Source organism: Gouania willdenowi, chromosome 17 (genome assembly GCF_900634775.1).
Source record: "Gouania willdenowi chromosome 17, fGouWil2.1, whole genome shotgun sequence".
Classification (NCBI taxonomy): domain Eukaryota; kingdom Metazoa; phylum Chordata; class Actinopteri; order Blenniiformes; family Gobiesocidae; genus Gouania; species Gouania willdenowi.
The window spans coordinates 25,287,992-25,313,164 of NC_041060.1; the positions used below are offsets into that span (position 1 = coordinate 25,287,992).

At 40.3% G+C, this 25,173-nt stretch overlaps 1 protein-coding gene and 1 pseudogene across 1 annotated transcript in view; both read right to left on the reverse strand.

Annotated features, from left to right (window-relative positions):
- Nucleotides 1-24,241, reverse strand: part of ece2a (endothelin converting enzyme 2a) — a 109,023-nt gene extending 84,782 nt beyond the window's left edge. Inside the window, exons 1-2 of the mRNA XM_028472168.1 lie at nucleotides 23,981-24,241; nucleotides 22,493-22,664 (exon numbers count right to left, since the gene is read on the reverse strand). Coding sequence (XP_028327969.1) covers nucleotides 22,493-22,664; nucleotides 23,981-23,983 — 175 coding nt within the window. The 5' untranslated portion in view covers nucleotides 23,984-24,241. The remainder of the gene's footprint in view (nucleotides 1-22,492; nucleotides 22,665-23,980) is intronic.
- LOC114479904 (uncharacterized) lies at nucleotides 8,986-9,103 on the reverse strand (annotated as a pseudogene).
- Nucleotides 24,242-25,173: the final 932 nt, after the last annotated feature.

The window sequence follows — 25,173 nt, forward strand, 5'->3', positions numbered from 1 at the left end:
CATAATCGTGCAGTAAAATATTGCAATATATTGCCTTATCGATTTTTTCTTAAACCCCTAGGCCAGCTTTGTCTGTCATGTGTGCACTGAATTGAAGGCACTCTTGCGTTGAGCAGGTGCAATAGTCGACTATAACGTGAAACTATTGGGGTAGGGTGAAGAAAAAAAAAAGATTTCAGCACCTATGAATCGATTTTGGAAAATTTTAATTAAATCGATTCAAGATCGATTAAATTGATTTTTTTACTCTGCTTGAGCAATTACCAATACAAAATAATATTTCGAAAAATGGAAAGGTTTGAAGATTACACACAAGTAAGACAATTCAGTAAATGTCAAAGTTTTCTAAAATGCCACAAAACGCAAAAATACCGGAGAGACTCTCAGATTGTTTTGCCATCAAATAGACACGATGTCATCAGCATCCATGCAGCTTTACGAGCATCACAAAGACATAACTCAAATATACCCTCTACCACAATCATCCTAAAACAAGCAGGCAAATAGGAGTCGGGTCTCTTAGCCTGAGTGGTGTGCCTTACGAGCTGGACGAAGGAGATGTTGTCAGTGAACGCACCACAATCTGAAAGACAGCGTGACAGCCTGTCTCTCAACTTGGTTAGGCCTGACACAGTTTAAGAGTGTGTGTGTGTGTGTGCGTGTGTGCTGAATTTAATCTGCATGGGAACACAAGGTCTGGAAAGACTCCCAATAGTGGGATTAGAGAAAATCTGAAAATCTTTTTTTCTCCAAATCTTCCTTGCGTGCAGTCTTTCTAATCTCTTCCTCATAAACAATAACAGCCATATTAACAGAACACTAACCAGGAAGTGTCATCGCTTAAAGAACCCCCAAAAACACCACCCACAGTACCAAGGTGAATGAAAAAATGCAACGTCAACCTTTTTCAAAACCATGACTGGGAAATTTGAAAGCTTGATCAATCCACACTTTGATAATCGATAAAAAACTAAAAAATTCCCTCGGACAAATTCCAGGCATTTTAACCAGCTTTGGTCACATTTATCTTCGATAACTTCTTTGTGAGAAGAGTTATCCCCAGGGCCAACAGCAAATGCATTTTTACACTTGAGTCCTTTGCTTGTAAAATTGTGTTCGGTCTGAGTTTTGTTCTAAATTTTAATTGAATAGCAGTTAAAATAGTTCATTAGTCATTAGTAAATCAAAAAAGATAAACTCAGTAATTATGCATCAATTATTTAAGTTTCCAGCTTCAAACTTTATGGACAGATGGGGTAAATGTGACGGAAAAGTAGTTTACAGAGTGCACAGACCTTTGTTAGACTGATGGAACATGTCGTTCTATTGCTCGATATAACTTATTGCTGCTCCAGGGTGAAACTACTGCATGAAAATGTACAATAAAATAAAAGTGGTGAGCAGTGGGTAACCATGGCAACTGGCTGGAAATTTGACTCTGTAGTCATGGTTTAAGTTTGTCTCCATGTTCTGATGCAAAGTTCAACAGGATTTTTTTTTTTTTTCTTAAAGATTCCTTTGATTTATCTTTTTTTTTTTTAAGGTAACATGAGGTCATTCGGAGCACATCTGTCTGGAAGTGTCTACATTTCCATCCTCTTGGTCCCTTTTGCTCCCTTATTAATGAGTCATCCATTGTTGGGTTTATCTGCAAAGTGTTTATGATGTTGTTGTGGTGAGTGGGTGGGTGATCACTGGTGAGTTTAGAGGGACTACAGAAACAAATTAAGGACCACGAGACAGGGAATAGGAGTGATGGAGTATGGAGGCATATACTGATGATCGAGGCTGTTTGAGTTTAAAAAGAAAGAAAGAAAAACCAGAACCACAGGAAGATGTTCTGAGGACATCTAAGAGCCTTGGTAGGGAAAAGAAATGTACAACACAAAGAGAGTCCTGTGGGTTTGATGCCCAGTGCGATATCTGTGTGACTGTGTGACATAAGGCTCAGGTCAAGTGAACAGAGTATTAAAAACAATGGCCCACCATCTGTTCTCCTGTACAGACAATACAGGATGGAAGGATGGACACATTCGTACACTAAGGATGTGGAGATTAATTGATACGAATCGGTATCTAGATAAAAACATGCGCGATGCGAATGTATCATTAATTCAGTGTGCATCGGTACAATTTACGAGTGAATCGAGATGCATCGGTCACTGCATCGGTAAAATCCATGGTTGCATTGATTCTTTTCATTCATCCATCTATTTTCTGACCCGCTTGTTCCTGTTTTCATGTTGTATTTTATTCTATGTTTCCGAGGCAGATTAAATGCACCATCACTGCTTTGCGTTTCATTTTGAACACGGACTGAAGCCGGTGTCATGTACTGAGTTCACCTCCATACTGAGATTATAACCCTTACATAATCCAATAAACAAATGAAACACGTGTCTGTTCGCTTTGAAAACAAAAATAAACAAAAATGAATTATTGTTTTTAAGCAAAAAATTGATTTTCCGGTAGTGCGCACGTGCGCATTTACAATCTCAGTACATGACACCGGTGTCACGGTCTGAGTTTACCTCGTACTGAGATTGACTATGAGCATGCGCACTACCGGAAAATTAATTTTGTGAGTTTTGCTACTTTCGCCGTGCTGAGATTGAAAATTAAATTTCAAAACTAATGTTCAAAGTTAATCTTATTTGACGAGTGCAGAATGGCTCATTTTCTTGAGGAAAAATGTTGAACTGCTCAATATACGAGACAGGAAAAGTTCCAACGCCACAAAGAAAGGATAGACAAGTTAATCTTCTTCATGGTGAAGGGTAATTTGTTTTCCAAAAAAACATGATTATAATGTACATTGCAATAAATAACAGTTAATCAAATGTAACTTTACAATAATAAGCTGTTGTATTCATATAAATCTGATCATGAAAATCATATTTTTTTATCATTGGTCGATTTTTTATTGATGGTCGACTGATGTGATGTTTTAAGCATTTTTTTTTTATCAGTACAGCAATCCCTGTGCATGGCTAATCCAGCATGGTACATCTCAGTACCTATAAGTCACATACCGAGACTCAGACCATGACACTGGGATTTACTTTCTTTGCACAAGCAGTTGTGAAAGACCTCATTGTTAAAGGTTTTTATTATTTGTATTTTTCACATTAGAAATGTTAATGCTTTCTGCTCCTCACAACTGTATTAGCCTAATACCTGCTGAAGAGTTCATATTAGTATCTGTGTGGTATATACTGTATATGGACATTGTACTATTGAAAGTGTCACCTTAAGTCACTCAGTGAGAGTGACTGTTTACTGTTTAAGTTGTGACAGTGTGATAAAACACGTTCCAAATGTGAGGAAGCCATTCCTGTTCCTTATGTTGATTCCAAATCCCGACCCTACTTGTGAATCATATCGCATCGTATCGCCAGGGGATTCAATGTATCGCTAATGTATCATATCGCTAGTAGTGTATCGAGGTGCGTATCGAGTTGTTGTCAGTGATGGTGATTCATCATCATCAAGGACTCCAATAAACAGTAGTCCTGAATATAAAAACTGAATTTTTATTTCTGCATTCAAGACAAGAGTCTGAAGCAGCGATTGAAGAGTTGTGTAAGAATATCACGACCAAGAAAAATTTACACTTTTATTCATGACATGTTTGTAGTGAGAGATGTAGGTTATAGTTAGACAAACAGACTTTCAGAAAAAAACTTGTGGATTAATGCCTGGGTCCACAAGCCAAACAGTGAGGCATGCAGAGGTTAAAGCTACAGTATGTAGAATTCTCTCTCTGCTTCGTTTTTAAACCGGAACCGAAATTTAGTCTCCCTTACCGGTATCTTTTATGAACGCTCTTAGCGACTTTTTTCTCAATAAAGACTACTGACAAATATAGGGAAGTTATCTCATGTTATTGGAGATTTTTCTGGTGTTTTAGAGACTGACTTGAATGAGCGTATCACTCTATAGTTACTGTCCTGAGCAGCGGCTGCTGCTGTCAGCTCAGACAAAGTAACAACCATCACTGCGCATTCAGACTGTAAAATAAATTCACCTTAAATATGCTTCTCTTAAGTTTACACACAATTTATCTCGTCTGTTATCACTCTCTCTCTGACACCAGTAAGTGCAGCGGACTCTCCGCAGTTACAGGAATCCGCAAAAACGCAAAGCAGTCCGTTCCACCCAAAAAAACTTTCTCCTCTTGATTTGCCCTGCAACTGTTGTGTCTAACGCCATGATATAGACTTGTGCTGGAACGTCCGTCATTACACTTTTACTATGGATGGTACGTGAATGCGCCCGACTTCACTCAAGCGGCCAATAGTAATGCTCAAAAGATATCTGATTGGCTAACATCCACCGTCACGCTCCTGGATTTATAATGTCACTTACAGGACCAGGATAAGGAGAATAGATTCACTGTCAACTCAGAACAATTTGGAATACAATACGCTCGAAGATTACTATGGATTTTTGACCAAATTATGCCAAAAAAAAAGAAACTTACGTACTGCAGCTTTAAGGAGAAACTGTAATGAGACAAAGTATCATCAGAAACAATAAAAGGTTGGTGGATACATTAGCATGCATCGTGTTTTATTGGCAGTTGACAGATAGTACAGACAGAAAAAGAGACCGACATTAAGATGCAGAGGTGGAGGTGTGGGTCTGATCACTTGTGCCTGCAGAATTACAAGCAGGATTATGTAAGATTAGAGCAAACTTCCAGAAAAAGAATTTCCTTTAGAGGAGGAGGAGGATGAGGAGATGTGGAAGATAAGCAATGCAACGAATGGTCTGAAACAAAGGTGCACTAAAATGATGAGGTAATGAATGCTGTGATCTTGGTCGGAAAACTATTAAGAATACATAAACACCTTATGCCTCATAACTTATATCACTCTTTACTGGATTTTTCTTCTTCAGTAACTATGGAGGAATTTATCAACAGGGGTGACTTACATTTTTTTTTAAAGCCTTTTTCTTTTAAATAAGTAAAATCATAACGATGAGGTAAAAAACAAAAAAAGCGATTTAAAGAGTAACGAAACTCCAAACCCACTACCAGCTGTAAAATGTCAGATATCCTGGCTTATAAGGGTTTGACGCCAGCTATTACAATTGCACTTTGCTATTGGCTGAAACAGATCGTTTAGATTCCCCCTCCTCACCAACTTTCACTGTTGGCCCCGCCCCTCCTATAAAAGCTAAGAGGAGGGAGGAGGGATTCCTCCAAACACAGCCCTCAGTGAGCATTGATTGACAGCCTAAATGAGAAAGTCCACTGTGTTCAATGTGCAGTGATGTTTTTGCTTCTATTAAGAGCAGATTCTGCGCTAATCAGAGGGTTAATCAAGCTACGTGTGTATTAACAGATACATCTATGCTAGTGTGTATTCCCATCTGTCTCTGCGTGTGCACAGACGTGTGCAAGGTGGGGGGATTGCATTGCAGGGCTGTTTGCCCCTGAGTGGTGTCTGTAAGGCTGTGTGAGAGCTTCACGTCGTGATTGTTTCTGCCTGTAGTTGTAGTGACATATTTCAGCTTATGAACTTGCTATGTGTATGTATACAGACACATCACTGAGTGGGCGTGTCTTACTGCTACAGCAGTAACGCCCATAATCAAGGAACTTTTTAATTTCCCTTCTAGTGGCAGGTCAGCAGAAAGCAGGGGTTTAGTTACTTTTAACTTAGTAACTTGTTAAAAAATAATTGACAACAATGTTGACAATATAAAAGATGGACAGTATATGCAATATTTGCATATTTGGGAATGCGGCCATTCCCAAAATGGCCGCATCTACAGACCATGGAGACGCCACTCCTCAGCCACCGTTGGAGATAGACATTCTATTACTAAACGCCAACAAGAAAATTTCCAATCTACGGGAAGAGATTCATCACCTTTCTAACACGCTAAAAAAGAAAGATGAGCTACTTACCAAGTACATGGATACGGTCGTACAACAGTCAATAGCGCTGTCGTCCTTCTTTCACAATTATACGGTTTAATGGTAGAATCCGGGTTCAAGACTATCCTGTTCCACACTTCGCCAACCATCATGGGCTGAGGTTGTTGTACGCGGACGTGAGAAAAACACGGAAAATGGCGTACCTCCTCCGCTCACTCTCCATAATCGCTTTGAAACTCTTTCATACAAAAATGGAGACAAACTCAGTCCAGTTAAGCCGAGTGAAAAACACCTCAGGAAAATGCCTCCACCACCACCTGGACTGAAGTCCTATCGGTCCAAATCCTCCTCCTCCGTAGCCCGTCGAAAGCTACTCAGAGCAGCAGTTCAAAAACACTCTGGCTCCACGTACATGACCAGCGACAAACACCGCGCTACCCCGCCTGCTGCAGAACAGCTTCAATGCTACCTGATGACGGAGATTCCCCCGCAGACATCAGTGACCCGCTCGCCGTCAAACACAAAGCCATTTCAATGCCAGCCGGCACCAATAAAGGAGACTTTCTTGCAGCCATCAGCGACCCACTCTTTATCAGCCTCCTGCATCCTCACTAATAAAAAATGCTTTGAATAAAATGGCAAGAGTTAACAAGAGACAATCAACAACACTACTTCAAATCAATTTGTTTTTAGCAGGAAAAAAAAAAGTTTTGGGGTCTAGTTACTCTTTAATTTATCTGTAACACTTTCATTATCAGTAAACTGGAATCGACCAGAAAAACCATGACCAGTCTTAGTTTACATGATGCTTCTAATAACCTTTTGGGATTTATTGGATTTTTCTTTTGACTGAGCACTTAAATCAGTTCGTCGCCAAATAAGATGGGGTGGTTTCTGACTCAGTAACTATAAAAAAAAGAAACTGATTCTGATAACAGCATGTTTTCTAGTCATAATACGAACTGCTCCTTTGTTTGCACGTCTTCATTCACAGAGCCTGCATGGAAGGGCCAGCCTCCTACGGGGCAAAGTTGAGGTCACCTGGTATAAAAAGTTATAGGTCCATGAACACCATTCACATATTTGTCTCCCATGGTACATAACAGGACTGACTATTGGGTGAATACCTTATACAACACAAAGTTACCATCTCACTTAAAATCCCTGCTGTGCAGAATTTCAACCACAGGCTGCACCGCACTCACAGATGATGGAAGGATACGATTTCACAAGGCTACCGCAGGCTTGCAGCTACAGTGCGTCACTGCAGATAACAAAATGCACTGGGACATTAATGACGCACGCACACACACAAAGTGCTATTACCCAGTTGATAGGGCATTTCCTGCTTAGAGCCAAGAGATGATGGTGACAAGACAACACACACACACACATGCACACACGCACTCTATGTAAATCTTAGGCGAGCAGGTAACTTTTTGTTATTGAGCAGGAGCAGTCAGCTTAACAAAAACACTTAGGACTCTCATTTCTATGGTTTTCCTAAGAGCTGAGGACCCAGTTTACAGAAAGGCATCAATGACTTTAGCAGTCATAGCCACTGGGTGTGCTGCACTTTAGTTATAGCGCAACCCTAAAGTAATATTACAAATGTCTTCATTTGTTAAAAAACCAAGACTTTTGGACCACAACCTGATAAAGAAACCTTTCATTTACGTTATGTGTTTTATAAAGAGCATGGACGGCATAAAGAGGCCTACCACTCGACTCTTACTCCTCTGTGGTATAAGTCAGGATGAATGAAGTTGGTAAAGCTTTATTTATTTGTTTTTTGGTTTCTTTGTGCTCTTGAAAGGCGATAAATCAACCAGATCCATTATTCCGACACTTCATCGTTGGCTTGACTGCGCAATCCAGATCTGATGAAACTCTTGTGGGGTAATTGAGGAACCAGCCTGACAAAACTGGTCAAATTTTATAAAGATTGCTTATTACATATGAATTTTGACCAATCACAAAGATAGAGTTTTTATAGATTTCTGAAATTGATCCAGAATCAATATATAGATCTGGATCCCCTCCAAAATGTAATGGAATCTTCCATTGCTTAAGGTCTATCTTTGCTAAAAATGTAATCAAAATCTGTTAAGTACTTTTAACATCGATGAAAATATTACATTCTTGGCCAATGTACCAATGCAAAATAAATTCTTGAATTTAGAATACAGCAATGTTGATTAAGTGCAATTAAATACAGATTAAATAATCATAGTTAAAACTGATTCTAGTCATTTTCTTATTATTATAATTGTTGAAGTAACAATAGGCTGGAGCATGTGTATTGTGTGTCTGATGGATAAATGGATGGATTTTTGCAAGCAGTGCCTAACAAAGGAATCCTAGTTCGTGTGGTAGGAGTTTGCAGAGAAGATCATTTATTTTACCAGTAGCACACAATAATTTTCACAGAAAGAGAAGCTTGCTGTTCACTTTCTATGACAAAAAAGCTGTGTGCTTCCGAATACACACAGAAGACCCGCTGCAGCCTTGACACAATGTTTTTGGTGGGCATCGCAGTGAGCACTGGACTCACACCAACTCTTGAGGGGTGACTGTGGCTGAAGATGCATCTCCCAGCAGCTGCTGTTCCTTTCTGCTCCACCTCTCTACTGAGAGGAGTGGAGGAAGGAAGGAGAAAAAGAATGAAAAGAGCAGGAGGTGGCAGTGGAGTGAGCAGTGCAATAAAAAATACTGTATTTGTAACTTATTCCTATACTTTAAAATCTTAGATTCATATTTTTTCCCTATGCAATTTGACCCACCAAACATTTAAGGATTATTAAAGCCTCTCATGTAATAATAAATAATAATGCATTAGTTTTATATAGCGCTTTATCATAGACACTCAAAGTCGCTTTACAGAATTAAGGCATTATTCTTTCACTCCACACTTAGTGGTGGTAAACTACTATTGTAGCCACAGCTGCCCTGACGGAAGCGAGGCTGCCATAGTGCGCCATCGGCCCCTCTGACCACCACCAACACTCACTCACACACTACATTCATACTAGGCAATGTAGGTGAAGTGCCTTGCCCAAGGGCACAATGACAGATACCACTGGGTGACTGCCACCCCACTGTGGCACCTGGAATTCTCAGTGGTCTCCCATCCAACTACTACCCAGGCCCAGACCTGCTTAGCTTCCGAGATCTAACGGGATCGGGCAATGACAGGCTGGTGTGGCCAGCCTGGTGTGTCTTTGTTGTGTGTGCACGGGACATGTCAGTGACTAACTGACACAACAGCTGCAGTAGGAGCACATCATACCAATCATTTAAGTTCTTTACTGTTTTAGAGGAGCTCATTGTCATTCGTTCCTATCGGTAAAACACAGAAAACAAGCATCAGTGGTGGTTTCGGTCAGTCTCGTTCAAAAAAAGTCCGGCCAAACCAAGAGAAAGACAAGTCAGAGTAAATATGCCCCCGGATTCCTAGACTAGACCAAGATTCAAAGAAAAAGACAGATCGAGATCAAACCAAACCTTGTGAAGTGTTCAGAGACTAACGGTAAACTTTAATGATGGGCTACTTTCATCACAAATTGTCTGATCAAAGGGCCACAATATCAACATTTATATTCATTCATATTTCTGTTGTATTGAGTGTTTTTGTTTTCATTTTGTATTTGTATTTGTGCTTTTGAAGCAAATTTGTGTATTTTTGCTGATATTTAGTTATTTGCAGCCAATTTTAACGTGCTTTGTCATCCTATATGTGTAATTTTATGCCATTTTGTGTTTTCTAAAGTAATTTTGTGCATTTACTTTGGGAACCTCACAAAATGCCACCAGTTGCCCATGTCTGTCCAAGAGTGTAGGTGCCTTTCACCTACACTGGTTTTTTGTTATGGATCAATCGGGCATCAACTTCAAATTTTATTTTATTACTTTCACACCTTACTTTAAATACATTCTCTTACATTATCAACACAATTCAGTGGAATTTGCAATGACAGATAGATGGATTAATGATGGATGAATGGTATGTAAGGAAACTTTACATATTATGTGAGTTTTGTGAGCTGGTATACCTTGTTACTTAACAATGACCTCAGATCTGTGACAGTTAAAGAGCTGAGTCACTTTCTTCCCCTGTCGTCACCCTCATTATCCTTACATCTTACTCTTGCCGCCTCCACCTGATTTATTTTATGTTTCCCAACACACTGGCATGGCGTCACAGAGATACGACACTCGTTGAAACATAATTGTACGCTGCGTAAAATGAATTAAATCAAGCAGCCAGTCACAGTCTACGCTGAGGGTGAGGAAGAGGTGCACAGCTTTTCTTTTACTTGTGCAAGTGAATGACGTAATACAGGAAGAAACACATGCACAGAGCTCACCAAAGGTGGTACAAATACAATTACAATCAAGTTATCCATTAAAAATTCAAGTCTTGATCTCGACACCAAGAGTGAACATTCGTACATTACACACATACTAAACTACAAACACACAAATGATCTACACACATAAAATAGGAAGATATTTAAAGTAAGGCTGTGTTTAATTCTGACAAAACCAAAAAAACCTCCTGCAACATTAGAAATCTACACACACGCACACACACACACACACACACACACACACACACACACACACACACACACACACACACACACGCACAAAAGCGTACAACCTCAGTGTTCTGTTTATCAGGGCCAGGACCATCGATCATCTTGTCCTGGTTGCCCGGGTAACCCTGTTATTATTCAAAGCACGGAGCACCAGCTCACAAAGAGAACTGCGTATACGTGTGTACGTTAGTATTCAGCAGGTGGTGGAGGTTCCCATCAGCTCAATGGAGAACCAACTACCAGTCCAGGCATTCACCTTCCCCTGCATCCTACCTGATCTATTTACCTATGAGGAGAACCATTACCATACTCGTATACAAACACGTACCACTGACTCAAACTATCATCATGTATAATTTGGCTCTATATTCACTCCATAGCTGACCTGCACCAACCCTTCCTCCCTTCAGCTTTAATCCTCACTCTGCTTTTCATTCAGCATCTTTCCTCCAGTTCCCATCCGCTTTACTGCATTTCATTCAGTCTGCACCCCTATTGCTCACTCCCTCTCTCCATTTTTCATTCACATTCTGCGGCTCACCGACTCATTCATAAACAGCACCACTCCTTACAGCACAAAATCTAAGGGAGGACGAGGAGGGCTGTGGAGGAGAGGGTGAATGTGAGGGAGGGTTGCCCCTACTGACTTACTGACTGCTGAGGGCTCCCTAAACACAGAATGCAGCCAATGCAGAGACAAAGAAAAGGGGAGGATACAAGAGATGGGGGTGGAGACAAAGTTATGTTGTGAGGGTAAAAATCTACCCTCCTCAAATCTCCATCACCTCTCTATTGTTCCTCCTCTTTTATTCAGTCAATTTTCACCACAGCCATTCATTCTTTCAAACCTCCCTCCATTCACACACAAAAATCTCCTCTGCAGCAGTCTTGTAGATTTGTGACAAACAGTGGTGGAGTGTAAAGTCTGATTGTGGAGAGTATGTTGACCAGCCTCTGTGGTAGGACGGTGTTTAAGGTTGACATTAAGTCCACAAAGAGGAGACATGCATATACATCAGAGCACATACAGGTTTCTCCTGTATGTGCACTGATGTGTTGGGTGAGGTGTGAGGTTCCTCAAAGAGGGTGTTGTACCAGTTGAGAGCATTGGGCAGAGAGGTGTCTCTGGGACATTGTGCACCCCTGGTGTTGTCGTCTGTGATGCGCTTTATGCCCCATCCACATACCCCAACTTCCACTAATAATCACTGAAATGCTTTTACACCTACAACATGCTGGAGAAATACACGTACGGTAAATTATCTTCATTGTTCATGATTTGGAAGGCACACACCCAACTACATAATTTTCCACAGTTGGTAGTGTGTAGCAGAAACCAGGCAATAACGATAAAGTGATACAAAACCATCACATCAATGCACTTTAGATAAAAGGTCTAAATTTGAATAAATAAACCTTAATTTGAAGGCTTAAAGCTATATCAACTTTAAGCCTTCAAATGCATGTAATATCCCTTTAAATTTGGACATTTCAGCCAATCAGCGTTAGAATATCATGTTGACGTCATGACAATAATGCTCTTTGTTTTATGCTCCCATAGAGTATGCTGAAACAGCATTTCATTTCGACGTATTAGCTCTTAGTTATGCATCATGAAATTTCTTGGATGTTATCACGATATTAATTGAACTTTGAAACTGTAGGTCAGCACTCATTTAGATGCCACTTTAGGCCATCTCACTGTCCACACAGAGCTCCATGTTTCTCTTGTGGAGCAAGGACAACAATGGCTGAGGCACTCTACCAACAGGGTCTTTATAGTAAAGTGTCAAAAGAGAAGCTGTTCCTCACAACAACAAAAAAAAAAACATATAACATTAGGGCTCGGCGATATGAGCTAAAGTTGATATCTCAGCCAATCAGTGTGTGGCCCCTTTAAGACAGTCGCAGTAGGGGCTGTTCATTGTGTTTAGACAGAGAGAGACAGAGCGAGCGAGAGCATGTATAAACAGATCTGTAGCTGCGGTGCAGCTTCAAACACAGTTTGAGTTTGTGGTGTTACATAAGAGAAATAAAGACACAGTTCCATCCAACACTCATTACTTAGGGAGTTAAATGAGGCACTGTGCCTCAGACAGTCAACCGCTCACATAGCTCATCACACTCTGTCGTGTGTCGTTTCCTGGTGTTTTTCTGCACGGATAAGGGAGGGCGGTGAGTGAGGGAGGGTGTCTGAGCTGAGAGGAACAACAGCAAGTTACGAAGCAGAGCCACGCCGAACGGAGTGAAATGCAAAATAACCTTTAAAATAAAATTATACTGATTTAGTCATTTTCACTATCGCCAAAAATAGGAACCTTGATATATATCACCAAACTCGATATATAACCCAGGCCTATAGGACATCCTTCTTAGAGTTTGCTAAAAGTTACTTTGAAGATACTGAGACCATGAGAGATACAATCTCCAGTTTGATGTATCAAAAACAGAAGACTATCCATCGCTACGTTAAAGCAGGGTGGCTGCAGCATCATGCTGTGTGGAAAGCTCTTTGCATCAGGATTTTGGGTGACCATGACAAAGGAGTGACTTTAGGAAGCCCCTTTCAACATCCATAAAAGGCTCAGGCAGAAAAACCAGACTCAAATTCATTTGTGGCCTTTTCTAGGCTTCTCTGCAAAAAGCTAAAAATGGCTGTCTACAGATGCATCACTGCCCATACAGCCTGACTGAGCTTGAAAGGATCTGCAGAGAATAATGGGAGACAGGGTTGGTGAGAATATACCAATAAATACTGGAACCTGTTATTGCTGTAAAAACAAATATGTAAAACCATAATTAGGAATAGTGAATGGTGTACGTATTTTGTTTGAATGATTACATTTTTAATGAAGTTACAAAAATGGCTGAAAACAGTTTTACTCACATCAGTTTAAATAAATCTGTAAGCACAAGGATATGAAAAATGTGAAACATTCTGAATTCTTTCTGTCTCACAGCACAAAAGCCCTACCGTTCTAGGGCATGGAACTATGTGAAGTTTGCATGTTCTACCCATGCTTGCTTAGTCTTTCTCCGGGTACTCCAGCTTCCTCCAAGAGTCCAAACAAAACAAAAAAAAATAATGGGTGTGTTAATGTGACTACCTGTCTCTATGTTGCATATACATTGAACAATGCATTAAGAAATAGTTTTGGTGCATGTCATTCTGGTGTTATAAAGGTCTGAAAAATGTCTTATTTTAACATTTGAATTTAATCTACACAAAAAGCCGATCTTTGCAGGCATACAGTGAATAAAGTGAACGCCAACACCTCTTTGATTTGAGGGACAGTGAATATGTATATAGGCATTATGTCTGTTTCATCAGACATGCTGTACCTTCAGCCAACACACAAGATGGAAGTACTCACTGCATTCGGTAACAGGGATAGCAAGTGTGAACACACCTCTTGGTTTTGAATATCAACCCAATAAAAGCTTGAGTAGATGGATAAGCTTTGTTAATGTACATGCTTGCCTGTCTAGAGTGCATGAGAGATTGAAGAGCTGAAAGTGTTGAATGAAACAATCAAAAAACAGAGAAGATGTGAGAACACAACACTAAAAAAAAAAAACAAGGATGAACAAAAAAATAGTAATACTTTCAGTATCAATGGATATTAGAATTTCCTTTATGCATTTCAAGAGAAGCGGAAATGTGATCATATTTCAAACAAGGTCTTGAATCACAATGTAAAGAAAATGAACTCAGTAATAATAATAATAATGTATTTACCTGGTCTATAGAGTAAACCTTTCTTTGGATTATAGTATTGTGACAATCTGTACACACCCTCTAATTCTTAAATATACTGAATCTTCTTATAATCGTGAAATTTCTTCAGTGAGTTGGATGTGTTTCATATTAAATTCATAATGTTACATAAGTTTTGGTTGTTTGCTATAATTGCTTGAATCTAAAATCATTTGTAAATCTAAATCTAGTACATTTTACCATGTCACAGTCAATTTTAGTGATATTTCAGTAATATTCCATTAAAAAATACTGGACATGAAGAAGTGGTTTTCACTTTTTGATGAATAACCAATCGATGAAAGGTATTTTTATCTATGGCCATTTCTCAGCGGGTGTCATGGTTTATCAACCAGGTGCAGTAAACCTGATATAAATACTAATGAGATACATTTGCAGATAAACCTTAAAGAACACAGCAAGATAAAAAAAAAAAAAACAGCATTACATCATCTTGCCTTACTCGAAGTGACGCATGAGGGCTGAGCAGTGAACGCAGGGAATCAGGAATCATTACATCACTAGCATCACCATAGCACCAAACTTGCTTCTGGCGGGAGCCGATTTATTCAAATTACTGCTAATGCAACTCCTATTCCAGTCAGATCTGGGGTTGGTTCACGGACTACTTTGACGCAATACTGTGACACACTTCCCCCCAGGCTTTTAACCTATACTACACAATAAATCAGAGCAGCAAAGACGATAGTAATAATTACATTAAAACCAACAGGACTCTGCAGCGTTTTTCAGAAGAAATGGCTGTGATCGAGCATCAACGTGCTTAAAGTTCTCATTATTGCTATGAAATTACTTATATTTGTAATTGGCGCTATCGCAATAAAGCTGAACTGAAGCTGTTTTGCTATAACTTATTTCACCACTTTGTTGCTCATCAGGGACCTATGTCTACATTTAAGAATCAAAGGAATCCAGAAACTATCAATTATTTGGACCTGTGACCAGCTTTGCAGATGATGATTAGGATTAGGCTTTATACGATCGAGATTTTTGGGCCGATCACCGAGTATAAAAAAAACGATCCGATCATAAGAATTTAGGTTGGTTTTTTTGAGGTGCTGACCGAATTTCTTTCTTACTACAGTACCTGATACAGATTCACGGAAAATGAAACGGAACTATGTTTCGGCACCTAAATGCGTCCTTGTGACTTTGACTGACTGGAAGAGTTGGCTATTTCCATGCAGAACCAGAACATAACATTGCACGCACAAGATTGTCATAGCTCAGCTTTTTAAAATGCGATGCAGACCAAGCACTTGCAAAAAACATGGCAGATATAAATGTGAGTTTCACTCCAGCACTAGAAAACCAATAAATTTAGCCCCTGAACAACAAGCTGTGCCGACTACAAGAGAGTTGGAGATGAAGCTGCGGAGGCAGACCACACTGGAACTACATGAAGCCTCCATCAGCATTAGCGGAGCAAAGACATATTTCCTGACTGTGGTATCGCAAAACCCGCTGTTATTATAAACACAGGAGCACAGCAGAGGTGGGGCGCACACACGCGCTTCAGTGTACACATCACCTTGAAACAGACAGGAGTCTCTGGTATGAAAGGGAAAGTAAATGTGAGTGCATCGCTCCACTCTAGGACTCACCCTCATGCTCGGGCTGAATAACCAAAATAAGCGTGCGCACATACAAACACACACATACAACGCGCACACAGACAAATTAACAGCAAACCCTCCCGCTTTCAGAGCCAGTAGACTGAGGAACAAGTCCAGCACCCAACTGCTCCGCTCCAAAGCATCAACATTTTTGCCATTTGCACATAGGTTTTCACCTTTGTGCACAAATGCAAGTGAAATCAAGCTGTGTAACCTAGAGCAAACAACTCTTCGGTGTAAATGAGAGATAAAACAATGCAATGGGAGCATCTACAGAAAGTTTCACTTTTTTCTCAATAGAGACGAGTGCCAAATGTAGGGACTATCTTGTGTTATTGGAGTTTTCTGGTGTTTTAGACTGAGACTCTGACATGAATACAAATATCACTCGCTAGTTACTGTCCTCAAAAGCAGCTGCACGGCTGCTGCTGCCGTAAGCTCCTCCCCCACCACACAGCTCACACAGGCAGCTACAGTGATCCCTGCTGCAGGTCAGACCCTCTCCACTCCGCATCCAAACTGCAAACGAATTGCATCTGTTCTCTCCACCTTGGATAAGCGTCTCTTAGGTTTTCATGCAATTTATCCCGTCTGTTATTACTCTCCCTCTGAAACCAGTACGTGGGACACTCAACGGCGTCACGGAAGTCCACACGGACCTCCGGAGTTCGTTCCACCTGAGTGTATTTTAGACTGTTGCTTCACCACGTCGGCCTTCCTTTTTCTACTTGCTTTGCCGTGTAACCGTTGTGCCTGGGGACTTCTCATGCTGGAATGTCCGCCATTGTACTTTTACAACAGAGGACTTGAACGGGCATTGACTTTAGTCGGGCAGCCAATAGAAACACCCCACAACAGCTCACGGAGCTGAGATAATAGATCTCTGATTGGCTGAAAAGTTGAGTCACGCTGCTGGATTTCTAAAGCTCTTATACAGGGCCAAGAGAACCTGCAAAAGTCCTGTTTCCTATCAGAACACTTTCTATTATATATATATATATATATATAATATGATCATAGATGAATATGGATCGCTGACCAAATGAAGCAACAAAAACAAACTCAGGTGGTAGAGGGGTCGTCTTCTGATAGAGGTTGGATGTTCTATCCCAGTACCTGTCTACGTGTCAAAGTGTCCTTGGGCAAGACACTGAACCCTAAGTTGCTCCCAGTGGTTGACTCATGGCAACTCAGTCCCATTGGTGAGTGAATGTGAGTGTGAATGAGCTGATATTGTAAAGCGCTTTGAGACTACTTCAGTGTATTGATAAATCACGATATAAATCAAGTCCATTTACCATTAGTGACTGATGACTTCAAAATATTGGTTACCAAGAATTTGGGGTGCAAAAACAAGAAGATAGAAAGCAGTGGAAGGGTAAAGATGGGAAGTGGAAAGAAATGCAGGATGAAGGAGCATCAACACACACAAACCAATCATAAGGAAAATCATGCCACTGCTGCCATTAGGATAGCTGTCTCTTTCTGTATCCTCGGTAGATTAACCTAATGGAAATGACCTCCATCTGAGAGCGCTGAGTGGCCCAAACCTGATTAGTTATTTACCTCTCTCCGATCTCTCTTTCAGTTATCCAGCCATCAACACACACAAACAGCACAGTGGCGCCTCAGATTTTTTTCCCCCTGGCTCTTTGTAGTTATTTTTACATCCCTCGATAGTGACAGGGATTATTGTTTCTCTCTCGATATACAGTCTGAACAACAGTGGGGTCAGTGAAATGTGTGCTAGCATGGTGGGTAGGCGTTGTGAGCTTTTAGTATTTGTGGTCTCCAACGCATGTGACAATTCTCATAACTTTACAGCAGGCTTCCATATATGGCTCCCTATTTCGGTACATGCATGCTGATGAGGAGGATGGCTGCACGTGCCGCATGCAGAAAAAGATGAGTTGGAGAGAGAGACAGCGTGAAACCCTTCAATGTGAGAGCTCTCAAGCGAGATAATGGCTTTCCTTTGGGAATAAATCAGAGAGTGGTCTGCCCTGGTGTAGCCTTGTGCAATGTAACGCAAGATAGAAGCAGCATGTGAAGGTATTGTAAATATCAGACACCTGAGTGTGAGCCCACTCACTCTGCTGTATGTGTACAGGTGACACACACTGTAAAAGTGAGGCTGCATATGATCTCTGTCCACCTGGTACTCCCTCTGTGTTCCTACTTATTACACCCAAACAGTGACTGTCATCAGACTGTCATCCAGGCAAAAGTCAAATCAAAACACAAGGGTCTTACTGTTGGGGGGAGGGGAACTCAATTTATAAAACACACGTTGAAGAAAACCTCTGTCACTCCCTGACACAGATCTACCCACCTGACGCACACAAGCTCTCTCTGACAGCACTGCAAATGCATAAATGATGCTTACATGATAACATGGACCCCATAGTGCTTTTTATTTAGCTTCACTGTAAAGTTCATCTGACCATAAAAATCTCTTGTTTCCGTATCTCATTAATGCTTTATATCAAGCAAGATCTGTTGTTTTGGGGAGAGTTTGACCAAACTTAACTTGATACAGTCAAAGAAAGGATGGGATCAGGCTTTGTTACTCACATGGATCCCAGGAGATAATGTAAGAAAAAAAGATCATTCAAACACAAAAAGGAATGAAGTCCAAGTCCCCCACCACAGAATGATTGCTTACAATTAAATACAATATTTGTAGGTTTCACTTGATTCAAGCAAAATAAACACAAAACCTCCAGATTACTATTCTAAGGTGTGTGTTGCACATTCTAAAGGTAACAATGCCATGATAAAAATACAGTTACACAATAAAAAAAAAAGAAGTTATCTTGTGCAACACTGACATCTTGTGGACACATTTTATTTTTCACTGCTACTAAATGAATTAATTTCTCCTCCATTGGTGGGTAAATGTGGCTGATCTAAACTCAACGGCCACTTTATTAGGCACACCTTGCTAGTAAAAGGTTGGTTCTTCGTGGCATTCTTTCAACAAGGTGTTGGAAGATTTTGGTCCATATTGACATGTTGGCATCAAGCAGTTACTGTAGATTTGTCTGCTGCACATCTGTGATGCAACTCTCCCGTTCCAACTACATCCCAAAGGTGCTCTATTGGACTGAGATCTGGTGACTGTGGAGTCCATTTGAGTACAGGGAACTCATTGTAATGTTCAAGTTTGAGATGATATGAGCTTTGTGACATGGTGCATTATCCTGCTGGATGTAGCCATAAGAAGATGGGTACACTGTATTCAAAAAGGGATGAACATGGTCAGCAATACTCAGGTAGGATGCAGCGTTTAAACGATGCTCAATTGGTGCTAAGGGGCGAAAAGTGTGCCAAACAAATTCTCCCACATCATTACACCACCAGCAGCAACCTGAACCATTGATACAAGACAGGATGGATCGTTTTATGTTTATGCTAAATTCAGACGCTACTATCTGAATGTCGCAGCTCAAATCAAGATTAGTCAGATCAGATTAACGTTTTTCCAGGGTTGGGGTCAGAGTTAGGCTTTTATTGTCCAGTTTTGGTGAGCCTTTGTGAATTGTCGTCTCAGTTTCCTGTTCTTAGCTGACAGGAGTGATACCTGGTGTGGTCTTCTCCTGCTGTAGGGTGCCCATGGCTCAATGGCAGAGTGGGACATCCAATAACCAAAGGGTTGGGAGTTTGAATCCTGCTCAATTGAAGTCATAGTCGTTGTGTCCTTGTGCAAGGCACTTTACCCACATTGCCTTGTATCACTGGGTATGAATTGTACATGAACGTTGATGGTGGTCGGAGGGGCCGTAGGCGCAAAATGGCAGCCACGCTTCTGTTAGTGTGCTCCAGGGCAGCTGTGGCTACAATGTTGCTTACCACCACCAGTATGACTGCAGGGTTCTCGCCAGCGCTGTTGAGCGTAGGGGCCCCGACATTGTAATTTTGCTCCCCTATGGAGCAACGACGCTCCCTATGTTCAGTTTTCAGCAACGTAGGGGGGATTTCTGTTGTTTTTTTCCTTTTTTAATAGTTACCGTTGTAATAATTGTTGCACACATGGACACAAAAGGAACTCCAAGGTGTGCACGGGTTATTTTAACTCTTTTTAATCTGCATAACTGAGAAACACATTCATCAGCCGCACCGTCTAGTTAAGACAGGCGATCTGCCAGGATGTCCTAAGGACCCCTGAAGCCCTTTAGCTGCCCCCGATGCTGCCAGTGTGCAATGCATCCCAGGGACCGAGACTGCGACCAAATTGGTTGCATATGCGAGTATTTTTTCAGGGTTTGCAAGTGAAAATTTTATTTGGTCGCATCAGTGCAAGCTCGTATGGGTGACCTTATTTTGGACGGAGCGGCTGAACGCTTCGTCACGTCCCACAGAGTGCAACTCTCTCTCTCACTCTCCCTCCTCGCACTGGGTGAGGGAGGAGACGGTGCGAGCTCACGCAACTTGGCTGTGGGGAATGCAACAGTGAATGCGCCGAGTATAAATACCAATGCGCTCCTTTGGAGGGCGCGCAGTCTGCAAACGGAGCAGGCATAACAAGCCCTTCACTGAGTGCGCGCTCATGTTGAGGGCAGCAGTAAAAAGGAAGAACGTGTAGAGCGCAGTGATGGAGCGTACACACTCATCAGAACCAGCATGAAGGGACCAGAATTGATGGACTATGATGCCATGCCAGATGTTCAGCTGTGGTTCTCTCAGAACAGGGGTCTGCAACCTGTGGCTCTGGAGCCTAAAGTGGCTCTTTGACTCTTCCGCAAATGGCTCCCTATAATATAAAAAAACTATTGAAATAAATGGTTATTTTTTACACAGGCAATTAATGATTAATGACAAATAAAATCAAGATATAACAATTTGTTAACCTAAAATAAATCACGTTGGACAATGACTCAACACTTTCCTACTTCACCTCCTGCAACATCTACAGACCATCAACTTTCCTGCACCTGTGACAAACCTTAAGTTTTAAATCCCTGGTAAAATAACTAAACCAACAAAAACACTATTCTGGAAGAAAATACAGATTTTAATTGTGTGGGAACAGATTCATTTAACCGCCAATGTGCCGGTTAAATATGCATATTTTATGTGTGGCAAGAAATGAGCAATTAGCATATGTTGAGATGAGGCAAAATGGTTTCTTGTAGAGTAGGGTTAGGACGGAGACCCACTATCAGAGCTGGACCCTCTGAATTTAAATTCCATTTGGTGAAGCAATGCAGATGCTAAGTTGGTTATGCTACTGTTAAGTTAATTCAAGTACAGCATTTCTGCAAAATAAAAAAACAGAATACATGTAACCTGTTGTTATGCTTTGCTGTTATTTAAAATGTTTTTGTTATGTCTTCTTTTAAAATTATATAAAAGAAATTACCTGTTATTTCAGCCACTGCTTGGTGCAGAAAAACTTAATATTGTCACTAAAACATTAAAACATTTAGCAAATATATCTCGAGTCATTGTCAATCTTTACTTCATACAAAACTACGTTACGCCAGTTAATTTAACTATTCATCAGCATGCACAGTTATGCTGTACCCCCCACCCCGCTCAAAAAAGGGTGCAACCAAATTCTGTGCTGGTGCGACCAACTGAGAAAGTTTGTCGCACCAGAGCCACCACTGGAACAGTTAGTGTAGAGCCCTGCATCCTCTGCTTAAGTAAACGTGATCACCGTCCACGTATTTAAGCTCCGAAGTGTGCGGACAGTCCAGACTCCGCTGTGTGCAGAGGCTCAAGCATACCGCCGCCTGGAAGGGCCAGACGACGAAGGCACCGCCCCGCTCCCAACTCGCCGCGGACATGGTTACTTCTCAGAGCCCTCTCCGCTCTCTGGCAGTGACGGAGCCCCCTCACCCCCGGCACACACTGTCATCAGTGCGCCCCGACACAGGGAAGAGGTCCTTTGGTGACACATGAACCCATAGGCATGTACGGTGTTTATGGAAGTAAATATGGAGAAATATGGCAAGTTGTCTTGCCCACGTCTACATGCCTAAATGCATTGAGTTGCAACCATGTGATTGGCTGAATAGGAGTTTGTGTTAACAGGGAACTGAACAGGTGTACCTCATAAAATGGTCGGTGAGTGTATAGTACTATAAAGGCTTTGGGGACAACTACGTTGGTATTTTAAGCTCAACGTAAATAAATGTTAGAATTTACAAACACAACAAGTGTCTTATATACAAAGCACCTCTAATAGCACAATTTATTCTATATTATGTTAAAATATATTATTTTCATTTGTCACTAAAAAAAACCTTCAAGTATACATATGTGAACTAGAGCTGAAGGACCCGATGGGCCGGATAGATACATCCTCACTCATTAAAGCTGGATTTATTTCAATATATGCATGCAAAATTACTGTCAGAACCTTTGATACGTGACAGTGATGACAACCGTGATGGGGACTCGTTGTGAGTCATAGATAAATGTTCATATGAGGAGTCCGCAGGAGACACAGGGAACCACAGAGTACATACAAACTCTTGTTGGACATAAAGTATCCCCAAAGGGAGAGCGTGACATCCACATGTGGGAGAATCAATCTTAATTGTGTGCAGCATTAGCAAAGTGATAAAGAGAAAGAGGCTAATAAAAGAAAAGTACTCACCCAGGATTAAAATGGAGTCTTCTTTTTTTATATAATCTCCCAAAAGGTGGTCAAATTTGGAGAACGTTCCCAGCCAGTCATAGCTCTGCTCCGTGGTGTACCTTTCATCCCAATAGTCCACGTCCTTGTACAGAGAGTTTACATCTGGCAGGTGGTCCATCTGTCCTGCACTCTGAAAAGACCACACAAATTAAATCAAAGTGTCACATTCTGCTGTATAACACTAAAGCTTTTTCTTTAAAAGAACCTAGTTTCTATAAACTATTGACTGAGATCTCATAATAAAATTATATTCAAAATGCTACAATTGTACTGTTCAACTTTTTTGGAAACCATTCCACTTATTTTGGTTAAATGAAGCCGCTCAGTGCCCACGGACCTATAATCAGAATGTTCATGGTTACTTATCTATTTTTTTGTCCAACATTTTCCAATGTTCCGTTTATTTGAGACATATTCCATGACTGTGTTATTACAAGTACGCAAAAAACAACAGTGTTTGTGTTTTCTTTTAAATACTGTTCTTATTTAAACTGTTTAACCTAGTTTACACTGCAAATAATAGGGATGTCCCGATACAACCTTTTCACTTCCGATACGATACCGATATGGCAGCCTTGGGTATTGGCCGACACCAATTTAGATCCGATACAATATCAGCACGAATCATAAATACTTTTATTACTTACTTTGTAGTGTGGAATGTTAGAAAAGGCTTCATCAAGTGATGTTACTCAGAGAACAATAGTCAGCAACAGTAGGTATAAGAAAAACTGCCCCATATATATATATATATATATATATATATATATATATAGAGAGAGAGAGAGAGAGAGAGAGAGATTTTAGATGCAGTCCGATAAAATCCAATATTAATTTTCTGGCTGATATCAGACCAATAATCGATATAAATAAACACTGTACTAGAGCCCGACTACTTAAGATTTTATGGATCGATGCTCATAACATTATCGTTTTGGTTTTTATTTGGGTTTTTTTTTTTTAATGATATACCAATAACCAATATATCATCTGATAGCAGGTATATGAAAAAAAAGAACATTAATATACACAGGTTGTGGTTTTCTTACTCATTCAGATTAAAACCTTTATTTACTTAACCTGCACTTACCTCTGAAAACTAATGCATTTTTCCCCCAAAACATTAAAAAAAAAAAACAATCTTATTATTGTTAAATTGTGTATCGTTGACCCAATATCCTTCCACTAAAGTATATAATATACTACTTACCACCTTGTCGCTATATAAAGCTATATTTAGAAAAAATAATTCATGAATTAAGTAACAAAGTAATATAGACTTATTGTTTACTTTGCAGCAACTCGTCCGTCGCTCGTGCCCAAATTGCGCATGCGTACACGTGTGCAACTTCGTCCCAGTACATTAGTTATTATAATATTTCAGGCAGTACCACACCAAACACACAGTGGAGGTCTAATTATATAAATGTATGTAGGTCTACTTACCATGAGTTAGTGGTGTCAGTTGCTCTCAAACTGTTTGGTTTTTTTTTTACAGCCGCTTCTTGTCAGAGACGGAGTCCACGTGTTGTTCCTACTAAATGAACGAGACAGCAGAGCATGTGCTCTTCCTCTCTCTGCACTGCAATGACATCATTACAATGAGCCAAATACAACACTGTACACGTTCAAATGTTTACGCCACGTTTTTATTTAAACGTGAGTAAATGTTTAGTGGAGGGAGGAGCAAAGTAGCCACTACTACTGGCGAATGTTGCCAAATACTGGTGTTTATTTTAAACCACCCCCCCAAAAAAAAAACAGGTTTCAAACACACACAAAAAGCAACAGGAAATTGATCACCCTTTGAACATTTAATATTTAAATGAAACTGGATGAGATACTTTCATGACTTTCTACCCAGTGAAATGAAAATAAAGGCTGCTCAAAAGACGGAAAACTACCCAACTTGGCATTTCCGCATCTGTAACTGCTGCTTTCACGTACCCTCTGTAAAACTCGTTTATTCTCGTTTTCGGAAAAATGATAATAAATGAATAAGGGTGATAGACCTCCTTTATTGTTGTCACATATGCAGAGCCAAATACATGACATTTGTTCTCTGCATTTAACCAATCATGGAGGAGGAATGACGTAAACACTTACTTTTAAATAAATGCATGTGTTATGTAATGTCGGTGGCTATCCGTACGGTTGTCGTATCAATATAATGACATTCTATCCGTACGCAGCGCCCCTATTTGGTCAGTTTAGGTCGCGTGATTAGGACTAAACTTCACCCTATACCTATTGGGTTATAATCTAACCCTAACCCTAAACCTAAACCTAAATCTAATCCTAACCCTAAACATAAACCTAATCCTAATCCTAATCCTATCCTAAAACGCTACGTACGTGTATTTTGGTAACCGTACCAATAGCCACTTTCTTAGTAAATGGCCAAGAAAATGGTTTCACATTATCAATATAGGTTTTTTTTATTTTATTTTTTTATTTTTTTCCCAGATTTGTGTTCTAAAATAATATGTGAACACATGAGAGCTTGCTGAAAATGTCAAAAAATAAATAAATAAATACAAGGTACATAAATACAATGAGAAAGAAACACAAGTAGAATGGTGATGAAGAGAGGACGTTGGGGACCTGCAACTAAATAACTACTGGATTTCATCACTGTA